This window comes from Haliotis rufescens, unplaced genomic scaffold, assembly GCF_023055435.1.
Source record: "Haliotis rufescens isolate VD_foot unplaced genomic scaffold, xgHalRufe1.0.p SCAF_79, whole genome shotgun sequence".
Taxonomy (NCBI): domain Eukaryota; kingdom Metazoa; phylum Mollusca; class Gastropoda; order Lepetellida; family Haliotidae; genus Haliotis; species Haliotis rufescens.
Window position 1 is genome coordinate 748,805 of NW_025964371.1, and position 27,921 is coordinate 776,725.

General features: G+C 47.1%; 1 protein-coding gene across 1 annotated transcript in view; it reads right to left on the bottom strand.

Annotated features, from left to right (window-relative positions):
- The window catches only part of LOC124121278 (transcription intermediary factor 1-alpha-like), a 106,469-nt gene extending 96,521 nt beyond the window's left edge, over positions 1-9,948 (bottom strand). The window contains exons 1-6 of the mRNA XM_048388760.1: positions 9,835-9,948; positions 6,147-7,204; positions 5,780-5,838; positions 5,377-5,481; positions 4,995-5,064; positions 3,059-3,127 (exon numbers count right to left, since the gene is read on the bottom strand). Of these exons, the coding sequence (XP_048244717.1) occupies positions 3,059-3,127; positions 4,995-5,064; positions 5,377-5,481; positions 5,780-5,838; positions 6,147-7,203 (1,360 nt within the window). The 5' untranslated portion in view covers position 7,204; positions 9,835-9,948. The remainder of the gene's footprint in view (positions 1-3,058; positions 3,128-4,994; positions 5,065-5,376; positions 5,482-5,779; positions 5,839-6,146; positions 7,205-9,834) is intronic.
- Positions 9,949-27,921: the final 17,973 nt, after the last annotated feature.

Below are 27,921 nucleotides of genomic sequence, written 5' to 3' on the forward strand. Positions count from 1 at the left end.
TTTACATGTATATCACAGCAAAAGGAAACTTTGAAAAAAGGGATAATGACAGGATAAGATTTGTGTTCACGGAACTGTTTAACAGTATTGAACAGATAATCATTTAAAAGACTAAAACTGGCTGGCATGAATGATTTCCGGGTCCTGTTTGTTTTTACCATCAGCATGCGCAGTCGACAGCCAGAAGGTAGAAACTGATATTCGGAATGAAGTATGCTGAACCGCAAAAGAAACGTCACCCCAAGTAACATTGCATGAAAAGTTGTCATTTAGATATCTGGGTAATGTTTGTCAAAGTTTCTAAAATTTGACATTATTTTGTCCGGAAAAATGGAATTTTAAAAAACAAAGCAGATGACAATAAAACCGATCGCCCAAACGCACCACGGCAACGGCCATGGTAACCCGATGCACGTAACTTACCCCATTTCCACCCAGATCGGATAACATAAATTCGTTTTTGAATTGCTACCTCATGTCAAGATTGACAAGAAATCAGCAACACCAAGCCCTTAGACGATTGCAAGCTGGACAAACCGCCCGGCAAGTAGCCAATGCATTTCAAGTCAACGTCAGGACCATAAACAGGCTCCAGTAATGGTACCAGACCACGAACACTACAGATGACCGCCCACGTGTTGGAAGATCAAGGGTCACCACCCGATTGTGCAACAGAATCTAAAGATCGATTTGTTACTGCTGCAGAAACTGCCCGACAGACCATGGGGACATACCAGCGACACATTAGTGAGGACACCGTGCGTCGACGATTGACGAGCAGATACGTCCACTGTTACAGGCCACACCGAGTACCCATTCTGACACCACGTCATCGCCGGGACCGTCTAGCGACAATGGGGAACGTTATTCGGATGCGTGTGTTGTTGAGAGAGACTCGTGGGGTTGTCCGAGCATCATGGTGTGGGGTGGAATTGGTCTTGCACAGAGGGTTGGCCCTGTGGTCTTCCAGAACATCGGTCCAGCGAGAGGCAATGGTGTCACAGCAGCTCAGTACACTGATCAAATCTTGAGACCACACGCCATACCTCATTTGGCACGTCGCCGCAATCACGAGTTTCATCATTATAACGCCCGTGCCGACGCTGCAATAGCAACGAGAGACTTCCTCCAGCAGAATGACATCAGAACCATGCAGTGGCCTGGCCTCGGTCCCGATTTAAATCCCATTGAGCTCCTGTGGGACGAGAATTCAAGGACGGCTGAATGACGTCCGGGCAAGGCCACAACTGCAGCTGAACTGCGTTAGGCGTTCCCCAGAGTGTGGGCTCAAGTGCCTATGGCCTTATTCAACCACCTCATCCATTCCATGTATCGACGTTGCACGGCAGCCTCAATGCACACGTGGCGGACACACGAGATACTGATTTGTGATGCCATTTTCTCAGAGACTAGAGTTGCGTTTCACTTTAAGAACACTTGACACTTTCATTTCAACATTGATGATCAGTCTTGCCAAGTCTCATCATTTAATATGTCTCAAAATTTGTTTACAGTGTTTGGTCAAATAAGGTTTCTCATAATATGTCTATCATGGTGACGTTTCATTTGCGGTTCAGTATATATGACTGCTGTATCATTTAGTATCTTACGTGTGTCAAACTCGGATCCGATGTGCTCATGTCATGACGTGGAAAAAAGTTTTGTTCGATTTCTATTTTCTCAATGAGAACATCAACAAGCTGTAGCATGTCCAGTCGTGATCCCGCATGTATCCTCAGTTATTCCAACACACTTTGCAGTGTCACTGGTGTCGGCATAATGTTTTTATATTAATTATATTGAATATAATAAGTGAGAAATGTTTTGAACAGTCCCTACAAATGGCACCTTCGTGAGGCAAGGGAGTTAACTGATTGAAAAGTCCAGTTTCCACCCTTGCCAAACCAGGCTGGAATCTCTTGGCCTGATGTAGCGCCACCAGTGGCTATTACGAGTTATGTCCCGTCTATGTCCCTCCTATTGACCAATCGGATTCCACCTCTCACAGCACTTACATTTGCTTCAAACAAAATGGCGCGCCCAGTCAAGACGATCTGATCGATAATCAAGATCTATATTGTAATAAAACGGGTCTTACTTTGCAAAGTGCATCAAATCACGTGTGCACCTTGATTAAAGACATGAAAGATTTGGAAAATTTCTGTTGACGGCAAGTTGACGGTACACATGTTTTGCCAATCCTGCAATCGACAGAAATCTGCACTGCAGTATGGGAACTGGATGTCGATTTCGTTACGCGATTTTGATTGTACGATGCATAAACTCTTTAGTCCAGCTATTTTGTAAGTCCATAATTCCTGTCTTGTTCGGCAAGGATGGAAACTGGACTTATAAAAGTCTGCCAACTCCCTTGCATCGAGAAGATGAAGCAAACAAGAAATAGCGAAATATAATCATTAAATGCTTACAAAGAACACTATGTACTGTGGTTTCACGACATGCACAGGCTTTTAATATTGAAGAAGTGATAAAATATTAAGCAGTCGCGAGAGAAGGTTTTAAGTAAGAAATCAAAGAAAGATTCTACATAAAATCTGGTCTTCACATATTCTGCCCCACACCATGAGACCACGACCTTTGTGGGAATCTTGAATACCGCCAGGAATCCTTCTTTTCCCCCCTGTGGCGACAAATACGGTATAGGTTGTACCTGCTCTTATCGGTAAACAAGGCACGTTGCCATTCGCGCCGCTGCCAACGTTGTAGACGTCGGGCCGACCGTAGTCAATCTTGGCGATGTTGTGGACCCAACACCATCCCGGGGAGCGGTCTGTATGAGGTGTTTTTGGCTCATGTGATTGTGTCTGACACTTTCGGTCGACTTTTTTACAGGTACCTGCACGGATGCTCAATGCAGAACCGAAAAACCTGTTTTTTTTTGTCGGAGCACGTACATCAACAGCTGCATGGTTTGGGTTCTTTGGAAGCGAGTGCGCTGCGTTTGGGGCAATTGTTTACATCATGTTACAAACATTTGACTGCATGCATTTTGGGTGGTTATTCAACATTTTCTTTTGTGAAATTTCTTTGTACTCACAATGCAGGACCATGCGTCTGTCTGCTACACCTGTCTTCAGCAGATGAATACAGCCTTCAGTTTTTAATCCTGCAAGACAACAACAGCTTAGAGTTAGTGGAATTGTCCTTGTGTGTAGACTCGGTACAGGGGTCACATACCAGGTCACATACATCTTCCCGAGGCAAGGGTGGAAACTGGACTTTTTACATTCATTTCAGTCCCTTGCCTCGGAAAGATGGGTCACATACTGCTGGGTCCTTTTATTTGGAGCGAAAGATATAATTGGTATATTTTGGCAACTGTCTAAAGTGTGCATCATAATGTTCCACAGACAGGAAGTCAAACAAGACTATATCAAGCAGCAAGAACCAGTACCAGGAACAGACCACAGACAGGAAGTGAAAACAGGACCAGTACCAGTACGAGAAACAGACCACAAACAGGACGTGAAAACAGGACCAGTACCTGGAACAGACCACAGACAGGAAGTGAAACCACAGGACCAGTATCAGGAACACACCACATACAGGAAGTGAAAATAGGAAAAGTACCAGGAACAGACCACAGAGAGGAAGTGAAAACAGGACCAGTACAAGGAACAGACCACATACAGGAAGTGAAAACAAGAACAGTATCAGGAACAGACAACAGACAGAAAGTGAAAACAGGATCAGTACCAGGAACAGGCCACTGACAGGAAGCGAAAACAGGACCAGTACCAGGAACAGACAGTCCACAGACAGGAAGTGAAAACAGGACCAGTACCAGGAACAGACCACAGACTAAAAGTGCAAACAGGACCAGTACCAGAAACATAAAGGCCACAGACAGGAAGTTGAAACAGGAGCAGTAAAAGGAACAGGCCACAGACAGGAGGCGAAAACAGGACCAGTACCAGCAACAGACAGGCCACAGACAGGCAGTGAAAACAGAACAAGCCCCAGGAACAGACCACAGACAGAAAGTGAAAACAGGACCAGTACCAGGAACAAACCCAGGCAGGAAATGAAAACAGGACCAGTACCAGGAACAGACAAGATACATGAAGTGAGAAACAGGACTAGTACCAGGAACAGACAGGAAGTGAAAACAGGACCAGTACCTGGAACAGGCCACAGACAAAAGGTGTAAACAGGACCATTACCAGAAACATAAAAGCCACAGCCAGGAAGTTGAAACAGGACCAGTACCAGGAACAGACCAAACACAGGAAGCGAAAACCGGACCAGTACCAGGAACAGACCACAGATAAAAAGTGAAAACAGGACCAGTACCAGACACACACCACAAACAGGAAGTGAAAACAGAACCAGTACCAGGAACAGACCACAGACAGGAAGTGAAAACATGACCAGTACCAGGTACAGACCACAGACAGGAAATGAAAACAGGACCAGTACCAGGAACAGACCACAGACAGGAAGTGAAAACAGGACCATAACCCTGAACAGACCACAGACAGGAAGTGAAAACAGGACCAGTACCAGGAACAGACCACACACAGGAAGCGAAAACAGAACCAGTACCAGGAACAGACAGGCCACAGACAGGCAGTGGAAACCGGACCAGTACCTGGAACAGACCACAAATAGAGAGTGAAAACAGGACAAGTACCAGACACAGACCACAAACAGGAAGTGAAACAAGAACCAGTACCAGGAACAGACCACAGACAGGAAGTGAAAACAGGACCATAACCCTGAACAGACCACAGACAGGAAGTGAAAACAGGACCAGTACCAGGAACAGACCTCATACAGAAAGTGAAAACAGGACCATAACCCTGAACAGACCACAGACAGGAAATGAAAACAGGACCAGTACCAGGAACAGACCACAGATAGAGAGTGAAAACAGGACCAGTACCAGAAACAGACCACAAACAGGAAGTGAAAACAGGACCATAACCAGGAACAGACCACAGACAGGAAGTGAATACAGACAGTGTACATACCAATCAGGGTTTGTAGATGATCAATGGTTTCTAAGGCGTCCTGGCAGCTTTTGTCTTTCTCGGCTAGCATCTACAAATATGTAAAGGGGATAGCTGCTCATGAAATAAATATTGGCCAAATAAGATTGTTTATTTGTAGTAAGGATACATGCAAAATAGTTGTGTTGACGTTGCAAATTTCTTCAACTTGTGACAGGAGCTTCAACAATATCAAGTCTGGACAAGACAAGCAATAGGGTAATAGCTGGTAAATGTCTGTTTGACGTATTTTAACAAATCCCTTCTCTATTTTTCTCTTCTCTATCTGACAAATCTAAAGTATCAACAACTATATAATCTCACCATTCTCTCCTCAATGAGTATGACAAAATGATATACAAACCAATTTCATGTTGTTTGCTTCGGCATTCAGCTTGTCTGTTAGCTGCTGAAGTTGTTCAGTTCTTTCATTGTGTGAAGCAATATTTGACTCCAGCTTTGCAAGCTCCTGAAAGGTAAAATATATTTTACCTTTGTGTTGGAGTTGGAGGCTGTACATGAACTCTTATTAATCAAACAGTATCAATATATTCTTTCAATCATATCATTATTGTGTGCCCAAGATACATCAGTTGACAGGACCTGCAAAGTCCTTGTGGTGCTATACTTTGATCAGTTCAGTTGTTCTGATATTGACTTCTGAGATATTTAGACAATATTAATGAAATATATAACAATTGATTGGATGAATGACTGAGGGCCGATCCTTACGTATCCCTTATGTATCCCTATATAATTAGACTTACCATTTCGTGTTTCTGTTCCAGGTCCGCCAAATAGTCATCATCAGTTTGTGTTTGCTTGTCTGCAATTGTAGAAGCAAATTGTGAATCCCGAGTGAGAAAACAATGCTTTAATTAAAATAACACCACGGAACACATGAGATGCATGCCATCGATCCCAATTGCGTGGATCGATGCTGATGATGTCAATCAGTGTATTGTCTGGTCCAGACTCGATTATTTACAGACCGCTGTCATATAGCTGGAATATTGTTGAGTGTGGCGTTAAACAACAAACAAACAAACAAAAAACGAAACACATGAATTAAGTTTCAGCGGAATGTAGGCATATATCATCAATAAAGCACAATAACTGTTTTGATATGCATACCCTCAGGTGTTCCCCCTTCTGAATCTTCTTTCAAGGTAGTGATGTTACCAAATCCAGACATATCTGATTTCAGCTTGGACAAGCCATTGGTGTTGAAGATAGCTTCAGGTACATCATGTGTTTCAGGCGAAGCAGTTTCTAGGCAGGTCCGAGTCATCCTCTCAACAGTGGTCTCCAGCTGCAGCAGCACTGATTTTGAAGCATAGAGAAGACATTTTCGGATGTAACCTGAAATGTCGGTGCATCTTGCATGATGCTCTTCGCATGAGGTTTCAAGAGCATGAAGAGTTGCCTTGGTTTCCCTCGTCTGACTTTCAAGATCAATCAGGAGTTCCTTCTCCCTCTGGTCAAGTTGTGATTTTAAAGACCGGAAAGTATGTTCTATTGTCTTCCTCAATGTGTCCTGAGTCTTGATGGTCAACTGTGTTTCTTGTCTGATACTCTGAAGGTGAGTTTGCTGACGAGACAGTAACACTGACAGATCTTTCCCGTGTTGTTCAATCCGCTGTGTAACTCCTTCAGCAGCTTCATCCAGGTAATCAACCTCGTGATCCGCGTGCTCTCCTCTCCTACATTGAGAACAGATACACATGTTGCAGCTTTTGTCAAACAAATCAAGTGGATACCTTTCGTGAATATTGCAAATGGTTTCATCTTCAAGGTGTTGCGGGGTTATATCCCCAAAGTTGTGCACAGCATGATTTCTGGAAAGTTTGACGCTGCTGTGCATGTTCTGGCAGTATTCACAGAGGAACTCTTCACACTCCTGACACCAACACACAGCCTGGTTCCCGTCATCGTCATTTGTACAGAGGAGCTCTGTGGGTCGATGTTTGACGGTGAGGTGGAATATTTCCTTCTGTCTGACTGCATCCTTCTGGAGACTTGTGTCTGTGAGGTTGACCTCCCTCTGACATGTAGAGCATGATATCACACCGCCAGCCGCAGATGTCACACACGTCCCACACAGAGCGTGTAGACAGGGCAGTAAGTAGGGGACTGGACCTTTTAGTGTAAACTCCTGATGACAGACGGAACACTCCGTGAAGGTGTCCATTCTGAAAGACACAAAACAATACTGAGATACATATGTCAATTGTATGTGTTTAACATCCATAACCATACGGCGTTTGTGGTGTGAAGCATCCACTTGAGTGTCTGAATATTTAGTATTATTATCAAATCGGCTAAAAACATGTTTTTCTGAGACCATCTGTGCAATACAAGGAACAATATTTTAATTATGTGGCCACTTGCTGATCCGAAAGACAAGCATTTGGTTTCTGTTGAGCTATTCATCCTCATTCTAGTAGACTTGTTTCTCGGTCATTTATAGACAATTGTATTATTGATAAAAATACAAACTGTTACCTTAAATAAAAACATCTACTTTTTAATTACCTTTCTCTTGTCACAATCAACCCAAATCACATGTTCATATCAATCCAATATCACACATAATTAAGGCCAGTGAAAATACATATCGTTTTTCAAACGAACAGGAAGAGATTTTAAGATGTTATTTTTTATAAGATTACACATATAAAGCAAATAGGAACTTGATTGATACATGCTTAAGTTAATTTGAATTGAGTGAACAATGAATGAGTAAACATGCGTTAGTAAACAGTGCCAGCATGTTGCTCGCAAGAGTGAGTGAGTATGGAATAACGATGCTTTAAGCAATATTCCAGCAATATCAAGGAGAGGGACACTGGAAAATGGGCCTCACACATTGTACCCACGTTGGGAATCGAACCGGGTCTTCGGCGTGACGAGCCAACGATTTAACCACTAGGCTACTCCTACGCCTCTTCTCGCACAAGATGACGTCACATAGGACAAATGTTAAATGTAGCACACAACTAATTTGATCCTTGTCAAGCGTAGAATTAAACCCACATAATAATCTTGAACGCGACGTTGAACCTCTTCTCACCTCACCACACCCAAAATTAACAAAATAATTCAACACTCTTTTTGTACTCCTGAATAAACAACGACAATTTATACAGTACACGGGCCATTAATTGCATACATGCAGTAACCCTACCCTACCAGAGAGAGATCACTATACCTGTACTTTCAGCAGCAACCTTACACCAGTAAGTGTCCTCGTGATAAGCATCACAACTTCATGACTCACGATAACAAAGTGACAAAAAAACCTTACTATCTCACACAGTAGGTTCAGAAGTGTGTCGTCTAAATACAGCCACTATCGGTGTAGTGTTAGCAGGTACATATCTGCACATGCTCTACCTCTATCACACGACCCGTGAAGATCAGGGGTAGAATATGTCTTCAGCAACCCATGCTTGCCCTAAAAGGCGACTATGCTTGTTGTAAGAGACTAACGGGATCGGGCGGTCAGGCTCGCTGACTTGGTTAATGCATGTCCTCGATCCCAATTGCGTGGATCAATGTTCATGATATCAATCGCTGGATTGTCTGGCCCTGACTGGATTATTTACAGACCACCGTCATATAGCTGGAAAATTGCTGAGTGCAGCGTTAAAGAACAAGCAAAAATAACAAAAGTACATGTCTGCACGTACCTCTATTACACACGGCGACACGATCATTTATACACACTGTTGACAGTTTAGGGTTTCAAGACCTTACTCTTATCTCACACAGTATCTTGACGTGTTTGTCGTGTAGTGTTAAACGTTGCGTTCAAGATTATTGCACTCATATAGCGACTGGCATGCACATGTTCTACCTCTATCACAAGACCCGGCCTGTGAAGATTCGGGTTAGAATACGTCTTCAGCAACCCATGCTTACTGTAAAAGGGATGTAACGGGATCGGGTGGCCAGGTTCGCTGACTTGGTTGATGCATGCCATCGTATCCCAATTGCATTGATCGATGCTCATGATGTCAATAAATGGATCGTCTGATCCAGACTCGATTATTTACATACCGCCGTCATATAGCTGGAATAATGCTGAGTGCGGCGTTGAACAACAAACAAACAAACAAACAAACACAAAAACCAAGTGACTAAAAAAAACTTCTATAGGTATTTGTCTTCTAAATACAGCCAGTATCGGTGTAGCGTTAGCAACTACATGTCTGCACATGTTCTACCTCTATCAAACACGGCAACAAGATATTTTTCTAGACATTATTGAAAGTAAAGGCGTTTCATGTCTTGTGGGGTGGTATGGAGTGAAAAGGTGTGGGTTAGGGTGGGGTGGAGTGAAATGGTGTGGTGTGATGTGGTGTTCGGTTGTGTGGTGTGGGGTGGTGTGGAGTGAAAAGGTGTGGGGTGGGGTGGAGTGAAATGGTGTGGTGTGGGGTGGGGTGGTGTGGAGTGAAATGGTGTGGTGTGGTGTGGTGTGGTGTGGAGTGAAATGGTGTGGTGTGGGATGGTTTTGTATGGGGTTGGGTGGATTGAAATGGAGTGGCGTGTGATGGGGTTGGGTGAAGTCGAGTGGGATGGGGTAGGGTGTCCCCTGCACCCTCTCCAGATTCGCCAGTGTAAAACGAAAATAGGAATGTGTGTCAGTCAGCTAACACTATTATCATGACTTTAACTTGTAGAATATAGGTACAGGTACAACCTTCAGCATCCTGGTAGTATCATGACATACACATGTACGTTTTGACCTGAATATCAAACAGTTTTCTGTGTGTAGAAGGACAGAGAGAGCGAAAGAGACGAGAGTCAACACACCCACCTGGACTGTAGACTTCCATCACTGTTGACACGCAGGTCACTTCCGGGCGATAACGTAGGAAAACTCTCTTATTACAAACGTGTTAGAACTGATATAAATATTTACGTTCACATTAATAATGACAGTGTCCATTTTTTTTCTTGTGATATCTGTGCATGTGGGGAATATGTACAAAGTTTACAAATGTGCTGTGGTGTGGTGTGGTGTGGTGTGGTGTGGTGTGGTGTGGTGTGGTGTGGGATGGTTTTGTATGGGGTTGGGTGGATTGAAATGGAGTGGCGTGTGATGGGGTTGGGTGAAGTCGAGTGGGATGGGGTAGGGTGTCCCCTGCACCCTCTCCAGATTCGCCAGTGTAAAACGAAAATAGGAATGTGTGTCAGTCAGCTAACACTAATATCATGACTATAACTTGTAGAATATAGGTACAGGTACAACCTTCAGCATCCTGGTAGTATCATGACATACACATGTACGTTTTGACCTGAATATCAAACAGTTTTCTGTGTGTAGAAGGACAGAGAGAGCGAAAGAGACGAGAGTCAACACACCCACCTGGACTGTAGACTTCCATCACTGTTGACACGCAGGTCACTTCCGGGCGATAACGTAGGAAAACTCTCTTATTACAAACGTGTTAGAACTGATATAAATATTTACGTTCACATTAATAATGACAGTGTCCATTTTTTTTCTTGTGATATCTGTGCATGTGGGGAATATGTACAAAGTTTACAAATGTGGTGTGGTGTGGTGTGGTGTGGTGTGGTGTGGTGTGGTGTGGTGTGGTGTGGTGTGGTGTGGTGTGGTGTGGAGTGGTGTGGTGTAGGGTGGTGTGGTGTGGTGTGGTGTAGGTTGGGGTGGGGTGGGGTGGGGCGGGGAGGGGTGGGGTGGGGTCAGGTGGTGCGGTGTGGTGTTGTGTTGTGTTTTGGTGTGGGGTGGTGTGGATTGAAATGGTCTGGTGTGGCGTGGTGTAGTGTGGTGTTGTGGTGTGGGATGGGGTGGAGTGAAATGGTGTGGTTTGGTGTGCGGTGGGGTGGTGCGGTGTTGTGTTGTGTTGTGTTGTGGTGTGCTCTAGGGTGCGGTGGAGTGAAATGATGTGGTGTGGCGTGGTGTGTTGTGGTGTGGTGCGGAGTTGTGTTGTGTTGTGTTGTGTTGTGTTGTGTTGTGTTGTTTTGCGTTCCGGTGTGGTGTGCTGTGGGGTGGGGTGGGGTCGGGTTTGGGGGGATGGGGATGGGGATGGGTCTGGGGTCGGGTGGGGTGGAGTGGGGTGAAATGTTGTGGAGTGGTATGGTGTGGTGTGGGGTGAAGTGTTGTGGAGTGATGTGGTGTGGTGTGGGGTGGTGTGTTGTGAAATGTTGGAGTGTGGTGTGGTGTGGTGTGGTGTGGTGTGAGGTGGAGTGGAGTGGTGTGGTGTTGTGTGGAGTTAAAAAAGTGTGGTGTGATGTGGGGTGGTGAGGAGTGAAATAGTGTGGTGTGGTGTTGTTGTTTTTTTGTGTGGTGTGGTTTGGTTGGGGATTGTGTGCTGTAGTGTGGGGTGGGGTTGCGTGAAATGGTGTTGTGTGGTGTGGTGTGGTGTGGTGTGGTGTGGTGTGGTGTGGTGTGGTGTGGTGTGGTGTGGTGTGGTGTGGTGTGGTGTGGTGTGGTGTGGTGTGGCGTGGTGTGGGGTGTTGTGAAGTGAAAAGGTGTGGGGTAGGTTGGGGTAGAGTGAAAAGGTGTGGGGTGGGGTGGAGTGAAATGGTGTGGTGTGGCGTATTTTAGGGTGGTGTGGGATGGTATTGGGTGGTGTGGGGTGGTATGGTATGAAATGGCGTTATGTGGTGTGGTGTGGGGTGGTGTGGAGTGAAATGGTGTGGTGTTTGGTGGTGTTGGGTGGTGTGGTGTTGTGTGGTGTATTGTGGTGTTGTGTGGAGTGAAATGGTGTGGTATGGTGTGGTGTGTGGTGGAGCGAAATAGGGAAGGGTTGTGTGGTGTTTTGTGGTGTGGTGTGGTGTGGTGTGGGGTGGGGTGGGGTGGGGTGAAATGGGGTGTTGTGTGGTGTGGTGTGGTATGGTGTAGGGTGGTGTGAAGTGAAAAGGTGTGGGGTAGGGTGGGGTGGAGTGAAATGGTGTGGTGTGATGTGGTGTTCGGTTATGTGGTGTGGAGTGGTTTGGGGTGATGTGGAGTGAAAAGGTGTGGGGTGGGGTGGGGTGGGGTGGAGTGAAATGGTGCTTACTGTAAAAGGGATCTTATGGGATCGGGTGGCCAGGCTCGCTGACTTGGTTGATGCATGCCATCGTATCCCAATTGCATTGATCGATGCTCATGATGTCAATAAATGGATCGTCTGATCCAGACTCGATTATTTACATACCGCCGTCATATAGCTGGAATAATGCTGAGTGCGGCGTTGAACAACAAACAAACAAACAAACAAACAAACACAAAAACCAAGTGACTAAAAAAAACTTCTATAGGTATTTGTATTCTAAATACAGCCAGTATCGGTGTAGCGTTAGCAACTACATGTCTGCACATGGGGTGTGGTGTGGTGTGGTGTGGTGTGGTGTGGTGTGGTGTGGTGTGGTGTGAAGTGAAAAGGTGTGGGGTAGGGTGGGGTGGAGTGAAAAGGTGTGGGGTGGGGTGGGGTGGAGTGAAATGGTGTGGTGTGGTGTGGGTAGGGGTTGGGTAGTGTTGGGTGAAATGGTGTGGTGTGGTTTGGGGTTGTGCTGAGTGAAATGATGTGTTGTGGTGTGGTGTAGGGTGGGGTGGAGTGAAATGGTGTGGTGTGGGGTGGGGTGGTGCGGTGTTGTGTTGTGTTGTGTTGTGTTGTGTTGTGTTGTGTTGTGTTGTGTTGTGTTGTGTTGTGTTGTGGTGTGGTGTGGTGTGGTGTGGTGTGTTCTAGGGTGCGGTGGAGTGAAATGGTGTGGTGTGGTGTGGTGTGGTGCGGTGTTGTGTTGTGTTGTTTTGCGTTGTGGTGTGGTGTGCTGTGGGGTGGGGTGGGGTGGGGTGGAGTGGAGTGAAATGGTGTGGTGTGGTGTCGGGTGGTGTCGGGTGGTGTGGTGCGGTGTGGTGTTGTGGTGTGGTGTGGTGTGGTGCGGGGTGGAGTGAAATTGTGTGGTGTGGGGTGGTGTGGTGTGGATTGAAATGGTGTGGTGTGGTGTGGTGTGGTGCGGTGTGGTTGTGTGGTGTTGTGGTGTGGTGTGGTGTGGTGTGCTGTGGGGTGGGGTTGGGTGGAGTGAAATGGTGTGGTGTGGTGTCGGGTGGTGTGGTGCGGTGTTGTGTTGGTGTGTTGTTGTGTTGTGTTGTGTTGTGTTGTGGTGAGGTGTGCTGTAGGGTGGGGTGGAGTGAAATGGTGTGGTGTTGTGTGGGGTGGTGTGGTGTGGTGTTGTGTTGTGTTGTGGTTTGGTTTGGGGTGGGGTAGAATGAAATGGTGTGATGTGGTGTGGTGTCTTGTGGTGTTGTGGTGTGGTGTGGTTTTGGGTGGGGTGGGGTGGGTTGGGGTGGGGTGGGGTCGAGTTTACAACTGTTTTATCACATTACATTCCATAAAGATATTTTATTAATACAACATGGAAATGATACTCTCATTCTGTTTGTGTGAATGTCGCGCTTTTTGTGTGTGCACAAAAAGAGGTTAAATTTATAATAGTGTATGAGCTATACTTTATAATCCTTTTTGTCCTATAGAGATTACCACAGGTGTGTCTGTCAGATTCCATTTATCTTGGAACGAGTTGTTTCAAAACGTATCTAACGAGTGAAGCGAGTTGGTGTGGAGTCGAGATGGTGGGGTGTTGGAAGGAGTCAAATGGTGTGGTGTGGAGTGAAATGGTGTGGTTCGGTTGTGTGGTGTGGGGTGGTGTGGGGTGGGGTTGAGTGAAATGGTGTGATGTGGGGTGGGGTGGTGAGGTGGGGTGTGAAATAGTGTGGTGTGGGGTGGTTTTGAATTCGCTAGGGTGGAATGAAATGGAGTTTGATGGGGTTGGGTGAAGTCGAGTGGCATGGGGTAGGGTGTCGTAGAGTGAAATGGGGTGGGGTGGGATCGCGTGGTGTGGTGTGGTGTATTGTGGGGTGGTGTGGGGTGGGGTGGTGTGGGATGGTGTGGGGTGGTGTTGAATGAATTGGTGTGGTGTTCGGTTGTGTGGTGTGGGGTGGGGTGGAGTGAAATGGTATGGTATGGTGTGTGTGTGTGTGGGGGGGGGGGGGGGGGGGGGTGGAGTGAAATGGTGTGGTGTGGTGTGGTATGGGGTGATTGTTTCAAAACGTATCTAACGAGTGAAAGCGAGTTGGGTTGGGGTGAAATGGTTTGGAGTGGGGAGGAGTGGCGTGGCGTGGCGTAGCGTGGCGTGGCGTGGCGTGAAATGGTGTGGCGTGGCGTGGCGTGGTGTGGTGTAAACTGGCGTGGCGTGGCGAAGCGTGGCGTGGCGTGGCGTGGCGTGGCGTGGCGTGGCATGGTGTGGCGTGGCGTGGCGTGGCGTGGTGTGGTGTAAACAGGCGTGGCGTGGCGTGGCGTGGCGTGGCGTGGCGTGGCGTGGCGTGGCGTGGCGTGGCGTGGCGTGGGATGTGTTATGGTGTGCATCCCCTGCACGCTCTCCAGATTCGCCAGTGTAAAACGAAAATGGAATGTGTGTCAGTCAGCTAACACTAATATCATGTCTATAACTTGTAGAATAAAGGTATAGGTACAACCTTCAGCATCCTGGTAGTATCTTCACATATACATGTACGTTTTGACCTGAATATCAAACAGTTTTCTGGTGTGGTGTGGTGTGTTGTATTGTGGGGTGGGGTGGAGTGGTGTGATGTGGAGTGAAATGGGATGGTGTTGTGTCGGGTGGGGCGAGGTGGGTTTTGAGTGAAATAGCGTTGTGTGGTGTGGTGTGTGGGTCGGGGTTGAGTGAAATCGGGTGGTGTAGCGTTGTTTGGTGTTGTGTGTTGTGGGATGGTGTGGTTTTGGGTGGTGTTGGGTGAAATGGTGTGAAGTGTCGTGTGGGGTTGAGTGAAATGCTGTTGTGTGGTGTGGTGTGGGAAGGAATGAAATGGTGTGTTGTGTTGTGTTGAGATTTGTTGTTGCGTGGTCTGAAGTGAAATGGTGTTGTGTGTTGTTTGGTGGTGTGGGGAAGTGTGGTGTGGTGTGAGGTGGGGTGGGGTAGAGTGAAATGGTTAGGTGTGGTGTGGGGTGGAGTGAAATGGTGTGGTGTGGTGTGGTCTGGGGTGGGGTGAAATGGTGTGGGGTGGTGTGCTGTGTTATGGTGTGGTACAACACAGGTACAACACACGTACACCACAGATACAAAACAGGTACAAAACAGGTACAGCACTAGTACAACACAGGTACAACACAGGTACAACACACGTATAGCACAAGTACAACACACGTAGAACAAAGGTATTACACTCGTACAACACAGGTACTACACAGGTACAATACAGGCACAACACAGGTACTACACAGGTACATACACGTACAACACAGGTACAACACAGGTACAACACACGTACAGCACAGGTGCAAAACAGGCACAACACAGGTACTACACAGGTACAACACAGGTACAACACAGGTACAACAAATGTACAACACACGTACAACACAGTTAGAACACACGTACAACACACGTACAACACACGTACAACACAGATACAACACAGGTACAACACACGTACAGCACAGGTACAACACACGTACAACACACGTACAACACACGTACAGCACAGGTGCAAAACAGGCACAACACAGGTACTACACAGGCACAACACACATACAACACAGGTACAACAAAGGTACAACACACGTACAGCACAGGTACAACACACGTACAACACACGTACAACACACGTACAGCACAGGTGCAAAACAGGCACAACACAGGTACTACACAGGTACAACACACATACAACACAGGTACAACAAAGGTACAACACACGTACACCACAGTTAGAACACACGTACAACACATGTACAACAAACGTACAGCAGATGTACAACACACGTACAGCATAGGTACAACACACGTACAACACAGGTACAACACAGGTACAACACACGTACAGCACAGGTGCAAAACAGGCACAACACAGGTACTACACAGGTACAACACAGGTACAACACAGGTACAACAAATGTACAACACACGTACAACACAGTTAGAACACACGTACAACACACGTACAACACACGTACAACACAGATACAACACAGGTACAACACACGTACAGCACAGGTACAACACACGTACAACACACGTACAACACACGTACAGCACAGGTGCAAAACAGGCACAACACAGGTACTACACAGGTACAACACACATACAACACAGGTACAACAAAGGTACAACACACGTACAGCACAGGTACAACACACGTACAACACACGTACAACACACGTACAGCACAGGTGCAAAACAGGCACAACACAGGTACTACACAGGTACAACACACATACAACACAGGTACAACAAAGGTACAACACACGTACACCACAGTTAGAACACACGTACAACACATGTACAACAAACGTACAGCAGATGTACAACACACGTACAGCATAGGTACAACACACGTACAACACAGGTACAACACAGGTACAACACACGTACACCACACGTACAACACACGTACAGCACACGTACAACACAGGCATAACTCACGTACAGCACAGGTATAACACACGTAGAACACAGGTATAACACACGTACACCAGAGGTACAAAACACGTACAACACAGGTACAACACAGGTACAACACAGGTACAACACACGTACAACACAGGTACAACACACGTACAGCAGAGGTACAACACACGTACAACACATGTACAACACACGTACAGCACAGGTATAACACACGTACAACACACATACAACACGTGTACAACACACGTACAACACAGGTACTGCATAGGTACAACACAGGTACAGCACATGTACAACACAGGTACAACACAGGTACATCACACGTACAACACAGGTACAACACAGGTACAACACAGGTACAACAGGAGTACACTGACTGACGGACAGGTAAAGGAACGTTGCATCATGTCGGGACGCTGGAGGGTCCAGCTGTTGGTCGAGTGTCTCGGTAAGTAACTGCAACGTCTTTGCCTGCATCTACGACCTATATAGCGAGGTTGTGTAGGGCGTTGATGTATGTAGGAGGAAGAGGGATCTGGGCTTGGGATGGCAGACTGTAGGGGATCTGTGGATGTCAGGTAGGTGTTTGTGAGAAGGGCGGGGCCTTGGGACTAGGTTTCTCTGGGTTGGGTACTCGTGACGGGTGGGTAGAATGTGTTTGTTTGTTTTTTGTTTAACGCCGCACTCAGCAATATTCAAGCTTCAAGACAGCGATCAGTAGATAGTCGATTGAAATCTTGTGATTGACAATTTTAAGAACCTTATCCTGACGCCTCTCTGTTTTATCCTGCGGAAGCAGGTTTTAAATATCAAAAACATCCACGGACGTGCTTTATCCTACACATGGAGTGGAATTATTCACCTTTATTCTAAATAAATCTAACTTTGATCGAAGTGATTCTATCTATGTCCTGTATTACCTCATCCCGGCTTGCAACAAGAGTAGGAATTATATAAGAGTAGCTGAACCCACAAAGTCAGTCAAGGTGTGATCGGGGACTCTTGTTTAACGTGGAAACAACGCCACCATCTCCACTACCGAACATGGAGCACTATTATAAGTTTTCTTTTTATTTTATTAAAGTCCTTACTGAATAGCACTAAACCAGCTGGTCCACGGAGGAGGCCAAGTCGTCTAGTGTGTGGGTGAGTTGGGTTTTACGCCGCTTTTAACAATGTTCCAGTTATATCGCGGCGTGTCAGCTTAATGTGGGAGGAAAGCCCGAAGTGATGCAGGTCTGAGACGTTTACCACTTCGGTGAAACCCACGAGCACGGGTATGATGCTGCCAAACCTGGAAACATAATCTGGACGAACCAGGATTCGAACCCACAATCATAGGTTTCTGGCGTGCCCAAGGGACGCAACTCTGCACAGCGAATCGCGGCGCCTTAGTCGACTGGACCACCCGTGCCCCCTTCCAAGTCGTCTAAGGCTCTGCGAATCTCTGTGTAGAGTTGCACCTTGATACCAATGGTAGTGGGTTCGAATCGCAACTTTCGCTGCAGTTATGATCCTTGGTTTGTCAGCATATACCCTGTTCGGGGGTTTCACCAAAGTAGTAAATATAAGACCTGCATAACATTGAGCTTTTCCAAACATTAAGCTGAAAGCCCTTATATAACTGATATACTGCTGAAAGCTGCGTAACAATCTCACTCACACAAAACCAGGGAGTCTGGTGACTTCACTGAGTTGTCTCCCTTTGTCCACATCATCCCTTCCCATCATCTCCTCCACGACATGGCATGACGTCAGCTGCGGCACTGACGTCGACCTCCTCTTCCGCGAAGCAGATGACTACATTGGGGTTAAGATGTGGTGAGGTGATATTGGGTTTAACGTCGCGTCCAAGATTATTGCACTTATATAGCAACGTGCATGGACGTTTAAGACCCTTAATGCTGAGCGCCAGACAGGGTAACAAGAATTACCATCTTTTGACGTCTATTGGTATGACGCGGCCGGGGATCGAACCCCGGACCTTCCGCTCTCCGGGCGGACGCTCTACCCCTAGACAACGGAGGCGGTACATTTTGGTTAAGACGAAATGCAGGTGCGTGTTGGTACATGATAGTGTGTGTTTATCTGAATACACCGGTTGCATTACAACTGTAGCCTTGATACTACTAGTGGTAATGATTGTAAACATTTCGCTTCTGACAAAGTTTCTACAGTGTTCAAACGAGATCAAAACGGGAGGGGCACGGGTGGCCCAGTCGACTTAGGCGCCGCGATTCGCTGTGCGTAGTTGCGACCCTTGAACACGCCAGAAACCTATGATTGTGGGTTCGAATACCGGTTCGCCCCGATCATGTTTCTAGGTTTGTCAGCACAATACCCGTGCTCGTGGGTTTCACTGTACACAGGTGTCCCGACACTGCCCACAAGTACACATGTGTCCTGACACTGCCCGCAAGTATAAAGGTGTCCCGACACTGCCCGCAAGTACACATGTGTCCTGACATTGCCTGTAAGTACACAAGTGTCTTGACACTGCCCACAAGTACACAGATGTCCCGACACTGCCCGCAAACACACAGGTGTCCCGACATTGCCCACAATTACACAGGTGCCCTGACACTGCCCGCAAGTACACAGGTGTCCTGTCACTGCCCGTAAGTACACAGGTGTCCTGACACAGCCTGTAAATACACGGGTGTCCCGACATTGCCCGCAAGGACACAAGTGTCCCGTCACTGCCCGCAAGTACACAGGTGTCCTGACACTGCCCGCAAGTACACAGGTGTTCTAACACTACCCGCAAGTACAAATGTGTCCCGACACTGCCCGCAAGTACACAGGTGTCCCGACACTGCCCGCAAGTACACAGGTGTCTCGACACTGCCCACAAGAACAAAGGTGTCCTGGCACTGCCCGCAGGTACACAGGTGTACTAACACTGCCCGCAAGTACACAGGGGTCCTGACACTGCTCGCAAGTACAGATGTGTTCCGACACTGCCCGCAAGTACACAAGTGTCCCGACACTGCCCGCAAGTATACAGGTGTCCCGACATTGCCCGCAAGTACACATGTGTCCTTACATTGCCTGTAAGTACACAGGTGTCTTGACACTGCCCACAAGTACACAGTTGTCCCAACACTGCCCGCAAGTACACAGGTGCCCTGACACTGCCCACAAGTACACAGGTGTCCTGTCACTGCCCGTAAGTACACAGGTGTCCTGACACAGCCTGTAAATACACAGGTGTCCCGACATTGCCCGCAAGGACACAAGTGTCCCGTCACTGCCCGCAAGTACACAGGTTACCCGACACTGCCCGCAAATACACAGGAGTACCGACACTGCCCACAAGTACACAGGTGTCCTGCCACTGCCCACAAGTACACAGGTGTCCCGACACTGCCCACAAGTACACAGGTGTCCCGACACTGCCCGCAAACACTCAGGTGTCCCGACACTGCCCACAATTACACAGGTGCCCTGACACTGCCCGCAAGTACACATGTGTCCCGACATTGCCCACAAGTACACAGGTGTCCCGACATTGCCCGCAAGTACACAGGTGTCCCGACACTGCCCATAAGTACACGTGCGTCCCGACACTGGCCGCAAGTACACGTGTCCCAACACTGTCCTTTACTTTGTAACCAGGTGTCCCAACACTGCCCGCAAGTACACAGGTGTCCCAACACTGCCTGCAAGTACACAGGTGTCCCAACAGTGCCTGTAAGTACACAGGTGTCCCAACACTGCCCGCAAGAACACAGGTGTCCCAACACTGTCCTTTACTTTGTAATCAGGTGTCCCGACACTGGCGAGCCTCCTGCCGTCCAGAGGTCAACACAGTCAAGTAATCAGCCATGACACAAGGACTTCAGCCTGCAGAGGCCTGCAAAAAGCAGTGATTACTCAGGTAAATCAAAAATACTTTTGAGATATATAAATATATATTTGAGTGGCTAATGCGTTACGAACTTGATTGAGATTAAAGTATATTTTTTTCAGGGGATCAGACCTCAAGCAGAAGTTCAGTGTCAAGGCAGCATAGTAGTAGGTCACAGCTTGATGTTTCACCTGTAGACAAAGTCAAACCTGAAACCAGATGCATGTTCTCCACTGGTTTCTGGACGCTGAAGAACAGTTTAGTTCATACAGTCCTTATGGATGTAGGAGGACAGATGCCAGATTTAGTTATCAAGCCTAGCGACAGTCAATAAGTATGAAAGATCTAATGACAGGTGGAAACAATGGAGTTCAAAATTTGGAAAGATTACATGTTTGCCTCCTCATCCATTTCATGTTGCTTTGTATCTTTCATCACTTGTTCAGGGAGGTGCATCTGTCATAGAAGCTTGCATGTCATGTGCAAACATGATTTGATTCTGAACATCAGAGAAGCGGCTTTAAGAACTTGTAGTACTCAAAGCAAGAAAAAAGAACCTGTTTATTGTGACATGTTGAAGAAGTTGGATGTTACATTTGGTAAAACTCCCTCTACTTGTTTTAAGATATTTAACATTGTCACTTTTATATTTCGCTGGGTTTTTTTTCAGATTTTCTGAAGTGGTAAATATCAGACGGTCCAACAAGGATGGCTTCATGAGTATTTTTGTTGAAAACAGTAAAACTGACATTTATAGGAATGGGCGTCATATTTGGATCGCTGCTACAGGCTCAGATCTGTGTCCAGTAAATATGCTTAACAGGCACCTGATTGCTGGAAATGTTGCTGCAACTTCCAAGAATATATTATACGTCAACTTTCCTTCTGTAAAAATTATGTACTTAAATGTCATAAACCTTTATCATGTACCAGAGCTAGGGAAATCTTTAATGAGAAATTCAAACTAATTGTTAGTAAAAAAGTGGGTATTCACAGTTTTCAATCAGGTGGAGCGACTGCTGCAGCTAACGCCGGAGTTACACAGACATTTCAAGCAACACGGATGCTTGGCGTCAGATAAGGCCAAAGAGGGTTATGTCAAAGACAATATATCTGAACTGTTGAGTGTGTCATCAATATCGGTATAGTAAATAGTTTAAATAAATCTGCTGCATGGACCCGTTCTTTAAATTCGAGCAGCGGTAGGCATTACCAATGAGTGGAGTATGTTGTCATAGTAAATGTTTTATGTTCGTTTGAAGATAGTGAATTAGAACAAATATGTATTTACAATGGGGTAAATTACGGTAACGAATGTAATTTGAAGATGAAGGCTGTGCATGTGAAAGTGGTGGCGTCACGTGCTTAAGGTGCAGAGGAGGGGGCAATTTGTATGAAACACCACTCGAGGCCTTCGCGCCTCACAGGCGAGCTGTCTTTGTCTTTCTTAAAATGTAGACATACAAAGATATTCAGTCTTTTGGTGTGAAGCTCGTCTGTGTTGGACCGCCTGTTATTGCAGTGTTGCCGAATGGCAGGAAAAACCGTATGGAAAATTGCCGCAGGGCATTGGGTGTTGTTTAGCACGGAGAAGGGCGTTGCTTTCTTTCAGTGAGTGATCCCACAGAGGTGATTCAGGAGTCGGGACATGGATTTGGATACACAAGAAGACCCAGCGGCCAGATTAAGTTATCTTTATATTTTCCAAAAGTAGATTTCGCAGTAATTTTTCAAATCAATAGTTCAAGCGAGATATTACACTGATATTGCAGTATTATTTCGTAACGATTTAATGTGCCCAAAATATTATAACGTAGTTTTTGTTACAGAAAGAATACCATAGAGAATACGAAGTGTGGGTGTTTGACATGGAATATAACATGTGATTCTGTAAATAAACACGCTCGCCTCTCACCAGCGATAGGCATTTTCCATGAGTGGAGTATGTTGTCATAGTAAATGTTTTATGTTCGTTTGAACATAGTGATTTAAGACATAAGTCCACAGGTGTCCCGATATTGCCCTCAAGTTCATAGGTATCCTGACACTATCTTAAGGTATACAGGTGACAGTCACACCGTAAGTGTGATATTTTGAACACTAACTTGTATCATATTTATACACTGGTATCGAGCTTTAACCTCAGGGAACATCGATTCACACAGTCGGGGTGAATGACGAACGTAGAAAATGAGAATGAATTAGCTGCTGATAACAAGTGAATGTTCCGTGGTTTGTTTCAGTCAGATGGACAGTGTTCTCACCTGTATGAGGCAGCGACTACTGAGGTGCCCAGATGATGACTATGTACAGACCAAGGTCGCGGGGGTCAGAGTGTGGCTAATCCAACTTGGGAAAGATTGTCAGTTGTGGAGGTATGGGTGTGGCGACTCCAGCTTGGGGAACACTGAGTTGTGGGGGTCAGGGTGTGCCGACACCAGCTTCGGGAACACTGTGAGTTGTGGAGGTCAGGATGTGGCGACTATAACTAGGGGAACACTATGATTTGTGGGGATCAGGGTGTGGCGACTGCAGCTTGGGGAACACGCTGAGTTATGGGGGTCAGGGTGTGGCGACTATAACTTGAGGAACATTGTGAGTTGTGGGGATCAGGGTGTGGCGACTGCAGCTTGGGGAACACTGTGAGTTATGGGGGTCAGGATGTGGTGACTATAAGTTGGGGAACATTGTGAGCTGTGGGGGTGAGGGTCTTACGACTATAACTTGGGGAACACTATGATTTGTGGGGGTCGGGATGTTTCGACTCCAGCTTGGGGAACACTGTGAGTTGTTGGGGTCAGGGTCCTGCGACTATAACATTGGGAACACAGTGAGTTGTGGAGGTCAGGGTGTGGCGATTATAACTTGGGGAACACTGTGAGTTGTGGGGGTCAAGGTGTGGCGACTATAACTGAGGGAACATTGTGAGTTGTGGGGATCAGGGTGTGGCGACTGCAGCTTGGGGAACACGGTGAGTTGTGGGGGTCAGCATGTGTCGACTATAACTTGGGGAACACTGTGAGTTGTGAGGGTCAGGGTGTTGCGGCTCCAGCATTGGGAACACTGTGAGGTGTGGAGGTCAGGGTGTGGCGATTATAACTTGGGGAACACTGTGAATTGTGAGGGTCAGGGTGCGGCGACTGCAGCTTGGGGAACACTGTGAGTTGTGGGGGTCAGGATGTGGCGACTATAACTTGGGGAATACTTTGGGTTGTGGGGGTCAGGGCGTGGCGACTACAGCTTTGGAAACACTGTGAGTTGTGGGGGTCAGGATGTGGCGACTATAACTTGGGGAACACCGTGAGGTGTGGAGGTCAGGGTGTGGCAGCTATAACTTGGGGAACACCGTGAGTTGTGGGGGTCAGGGTGTGGCGACTCAAGCTTGGGGAACACCGTGAGTTGTGGGGGTCAGGGTGTGGCGACTCCAGCTTGGGAAACACTGTGAGTTGTGTGGGTCAGGGTGTGGCGACTCCAGCTTGGGGAACACTGTGAGTTGTGGGGGTCAGGGTGTGGTAACTCCAGCTTGGGAAACATTCAGAGTTGTGGGAGTCAGGGTGTTGCGACTATAACTTTGGGAACACTGTGAGTTGTGGGGGTCAGGATGTGGCGACTATAACTTGGGGAACACTGTGAGTTGTGGGGGTCAGGATGTGGCGACTATAACTTGGGGAACACTGTGAGTTGTGGGGGTCAGGATGTGGCGACTATAACTTGGGGAACACTGTGAGTTGTGGGGGTCAGGATGTGGCGACTATAACTTGGGGAACACTGTGAGTTGTGGGGGTCAGGATGTGGCGACTATAACTTGGGGAACACTGTGAGTTGTGGGGGTCAGGATGTGACGACTATAGCTTGGTGAACACTGTGAGTTGTGGGGGTCAGGATGTGGCGACTATAACTTGGGGAACACTGTGAGTTGTGTGGGTCAGGGTCAGACGACTATAACTTGGGGAACACTGTTGGTTGTGGGGGTCAGGATGTGGCGACTACAGCTTGTGAAACACTGTGAGTTGTGTGGGTCAGGATTTGGCGAAACCAGCTTGGGGAACACTGTGAGCTGTGGGGGTCAGGGTGTGGCGACTATAAATTTGGGAACACCGTGAGGTGTGGAGGTCAGGGTGTGGCAGCTATAACTTGGGAAACACCGTGAGTTGTGGGGGTCAGGGTGTGGCGACTCAAGCTTGGGGAACACCGTGAGTTGTGGGGGTCAGGGTGTGGCGACTCCAGCTTGGGGAACACTGTGAGTTGTGTGGGTCAGGGTGTGGCGACTCCAGCTTGGGGAACACTGTGAGTTGTGGGTGTCAGGGTGTGGCAACTCCAGCTTGGGAAACATTGTGAGTTGTGGGAGTCAGGGTGTTGCGACTATAACTTGGGGAACACTGTGAGTTATGGGGGTCAGGATGTGGCGACTATAACTTGGGGAACCCGCCATGTTGAGCGAACCACCCAGGAGGTATATAGACGCAGCCAGGTAGAAGGACGCGACATACCTGCCTGTTAAGTCAAACGGGGAACCTGGAAACAAGTAAACGTTGAAAATATACGCGACAGGCAAGACATATTCACAAGGAACCTGTTACATTTAAAACATAAACATGAAAGTCGGGATAGAGTTAAGTTATAATTCGGTTAACCGGAAGTCATCTGGATCTGGATCACTATGCTGAGTTGCGTCCCCTAGGCGTACACGGATCTTCTAATGTAGTATAAAGTTTCAATGTGTTAACACACCGTATTCATGGCTTTTCCCATGCTGGTAAATGTTTACGAGTCGATTAAAGAAACAAGATCCATAACTATGTAGCCAGAACAATATATTGACAACGAATCCCATCGAAACAAACTGAAATATGTTATAAAATTTCACGGAAAGGCACATTTTATAGATTTTGTGGCTTTTCAATCACACCCTGACCCCTCAATCCACATTGTTCCCCAAGAAAAAGTCGCCACACCCTGACCCCAACAACTCACAGTTTTTCCCATGTTATAGTCGCCACACCCTGACCCCCACAAGCCACAGTGTTCCCAATGCTGGAGTTGCCACACCCTGACCCCCACAACGCAGAGTGTTTCCAAAGTAATAGTCACCACACCCTGACCCCCATAACTCACAGTGTTCCCAATACTGGAGTCGCAGCACCCTGACCCCCACAAATTACAGTGTTCCCCAAGTTATAGTCGCCGCACCCTGACCACCACAAATCACAGTGTTCCCCTAGTTATAGTTGCCACACCCTGACCCCCACAACTCACTCTGTTTCCCAAGCTGGAGTCGCCACACCCTGACTCCAACAACACACAGTGTTTCCGAAGTTATAGTCGCCGCACCCTGACCCACACAACTCACAGTGTTCCCCAAGTTATAGTCGCCAGACCCTGATCCCAACAACTCACAGTGTTCCCTACGTTATAGTTGCCACACCCTGACCCCCGCAACTCACAGTGTTCCCCAAGCTTGAGTCGCCTCACCCTGATCCCCACAACTCACAGTGTTCCCGTAGTTATAGTCGCCACACCCTGACCTCCACAACTCACAGTTTTCACTAAGGTATAGTCGCGGCAACCTGATCTCGACAAACCACAGTGCTCCCCAATCTCGAGTCGCCAAACCCTGACCTCCACAACTCACAGTGCTCCCGAAGTTATAGTCGCCACACCCTGACATCCACAACTCACAGTGTTTCCGAAGTAATAGTCGCCACACGATGACCACCACAACTCACTGTGTTCCCCAAGCTGGAGTCGCCACACCCTGACCTCCACAACTCACAGTGCTACCGAAGTTATAGTCGCCACACCCTGACCTCCACAACTCACAGTGCTCTCGAAGTTATATTCGCCACACCCTGACCTCCACAACTCACAGTGCACTCGAAGTTATATTCGCCACACCCTGACCTCCACAACTCACAGTGCTCACCAAGCTGGAGTCGCCACACCCTGACCTCCATAACTCACAGTGTTCCCCAAGCTGGTGTTGCCACACCCTGACCCCCACAACTCACAGCATTGCCCAAGCTTGAGTCGCCACACCATGACCCCAACTCACAGTGCTCCCCAAGCTGGAATCGCCACACCCTGACCTCCACAACTGACAATGTTCCCCAAGCTGGAGTCGCAACACCCTGATCCCCGCTGTACGTAGTCATCATCTGGGCACCTCAATAGTCGCTGCCTCATTGTTGGTTTGGAAGTGGTGTTTTCCAAGGTTGAAAACAAAAGGGCTGGTTCTGCTGAACCCGAGGAGCCTGCTTAGGTAATTCGCTGTTAGGGTTGGGGGAAGTTGCAGAATAAGGACTATGGCCTCCACCACGAGAGTTGAAAGAAGTAGGGCGGTTTCTGCGCTGTGCCTTAATTTCTGCTCTCTCGAAACGTCTCTCTTCATCCGAGTTTGAAGCCAGCTCATCCCCTTCCAACTCCGAGACTACTGCCTAAACGACTGGAGATCTGTCTGCAAGTCTGATGTGCTTGTTTATTTTACTTATCTTAGAGCTAATTTCTCTCAAGACATGCACACAATCACCTGTGTTATCCCGATTAAGAAATCGAATAGCAGAGTCAACCTGATCCAAAATAACCTGCTTTCATGTGGTATGTTTCTATTTACCTAATTTTCAAATCTCAAAAGCAGGAGGTGTTTAAAGGCTTACTTAGAACAGATGATGACGTAATCCCTCTGCACCTATTTGGGTCAGACTTGATCTTATCATGGCCCTCGTGAACTGGTAAGATCTTACCTGATGAGAAGATGGTAAGCATTCATATTAAATTGTAGCGTTGAACATTTTGGTTAAATGGACAAATAATGATTTACCAGCTTCTTTAAGGTGCTCGTTAGTTAGGCAATCTGGGGCAGGAAATTTCCAGATTTCTATGATTTTACAGTGCACCAAATATCCCGGGAGGTAAAAGGAACGGTTCTCGATCTCATACCGGTATAGCATCAAGTCAAGGTCGTTTGCTTTCTTTCAGGTAATCTTGTCACCAGTGTGTTGACTGGACACGGCGACGTTAAGATACACTACTATAGGCAAGTGATGAGACACACTGTAGGGCAGACTAGAGTCCATCATATGGTCCGTTACACAAGGAGGTAATCTATATGTCCAAGCACATCATCAGTGAGCGTTCTTGAAGGATTAAACTTTGTTGAGAAAGTATATTGAGACTGCTCGTCGAAGGTGAGGTGAAATGGGGTTTAACGTCGCGTCCAAGATTATTGCACTTCTATAGTGACGTGCATGCACGTGTGTGGGTGGCTGCTTGTACCAGTCCGGACTAATGCCGATTTATAGTGCTAGCACACTGAGATACCATGCCGCAGTTTAACATGAATACCCCATTCAGACAAAGTATACTGACTCCGAGCCGACCAGTCCTTGTTTTAACCCCTTAATGCCGAGCGCCAGACAGGGTAGCAACATGTACCATCTTTTAACGTCTCGGGCGGACGCTCTACTAGACCACGGAGGCGGTCTACTGCTCGTCTAAAGGAACAACAGAAATTATATTTCTTTCATGGAGTGATCTCTTTAAACATGACGTACGTTTTCTAGTGAGTTGAAGATGAGTACGCAGATCTGCATTACAATCCCCCAGGTGAATAGTGTCAACTCC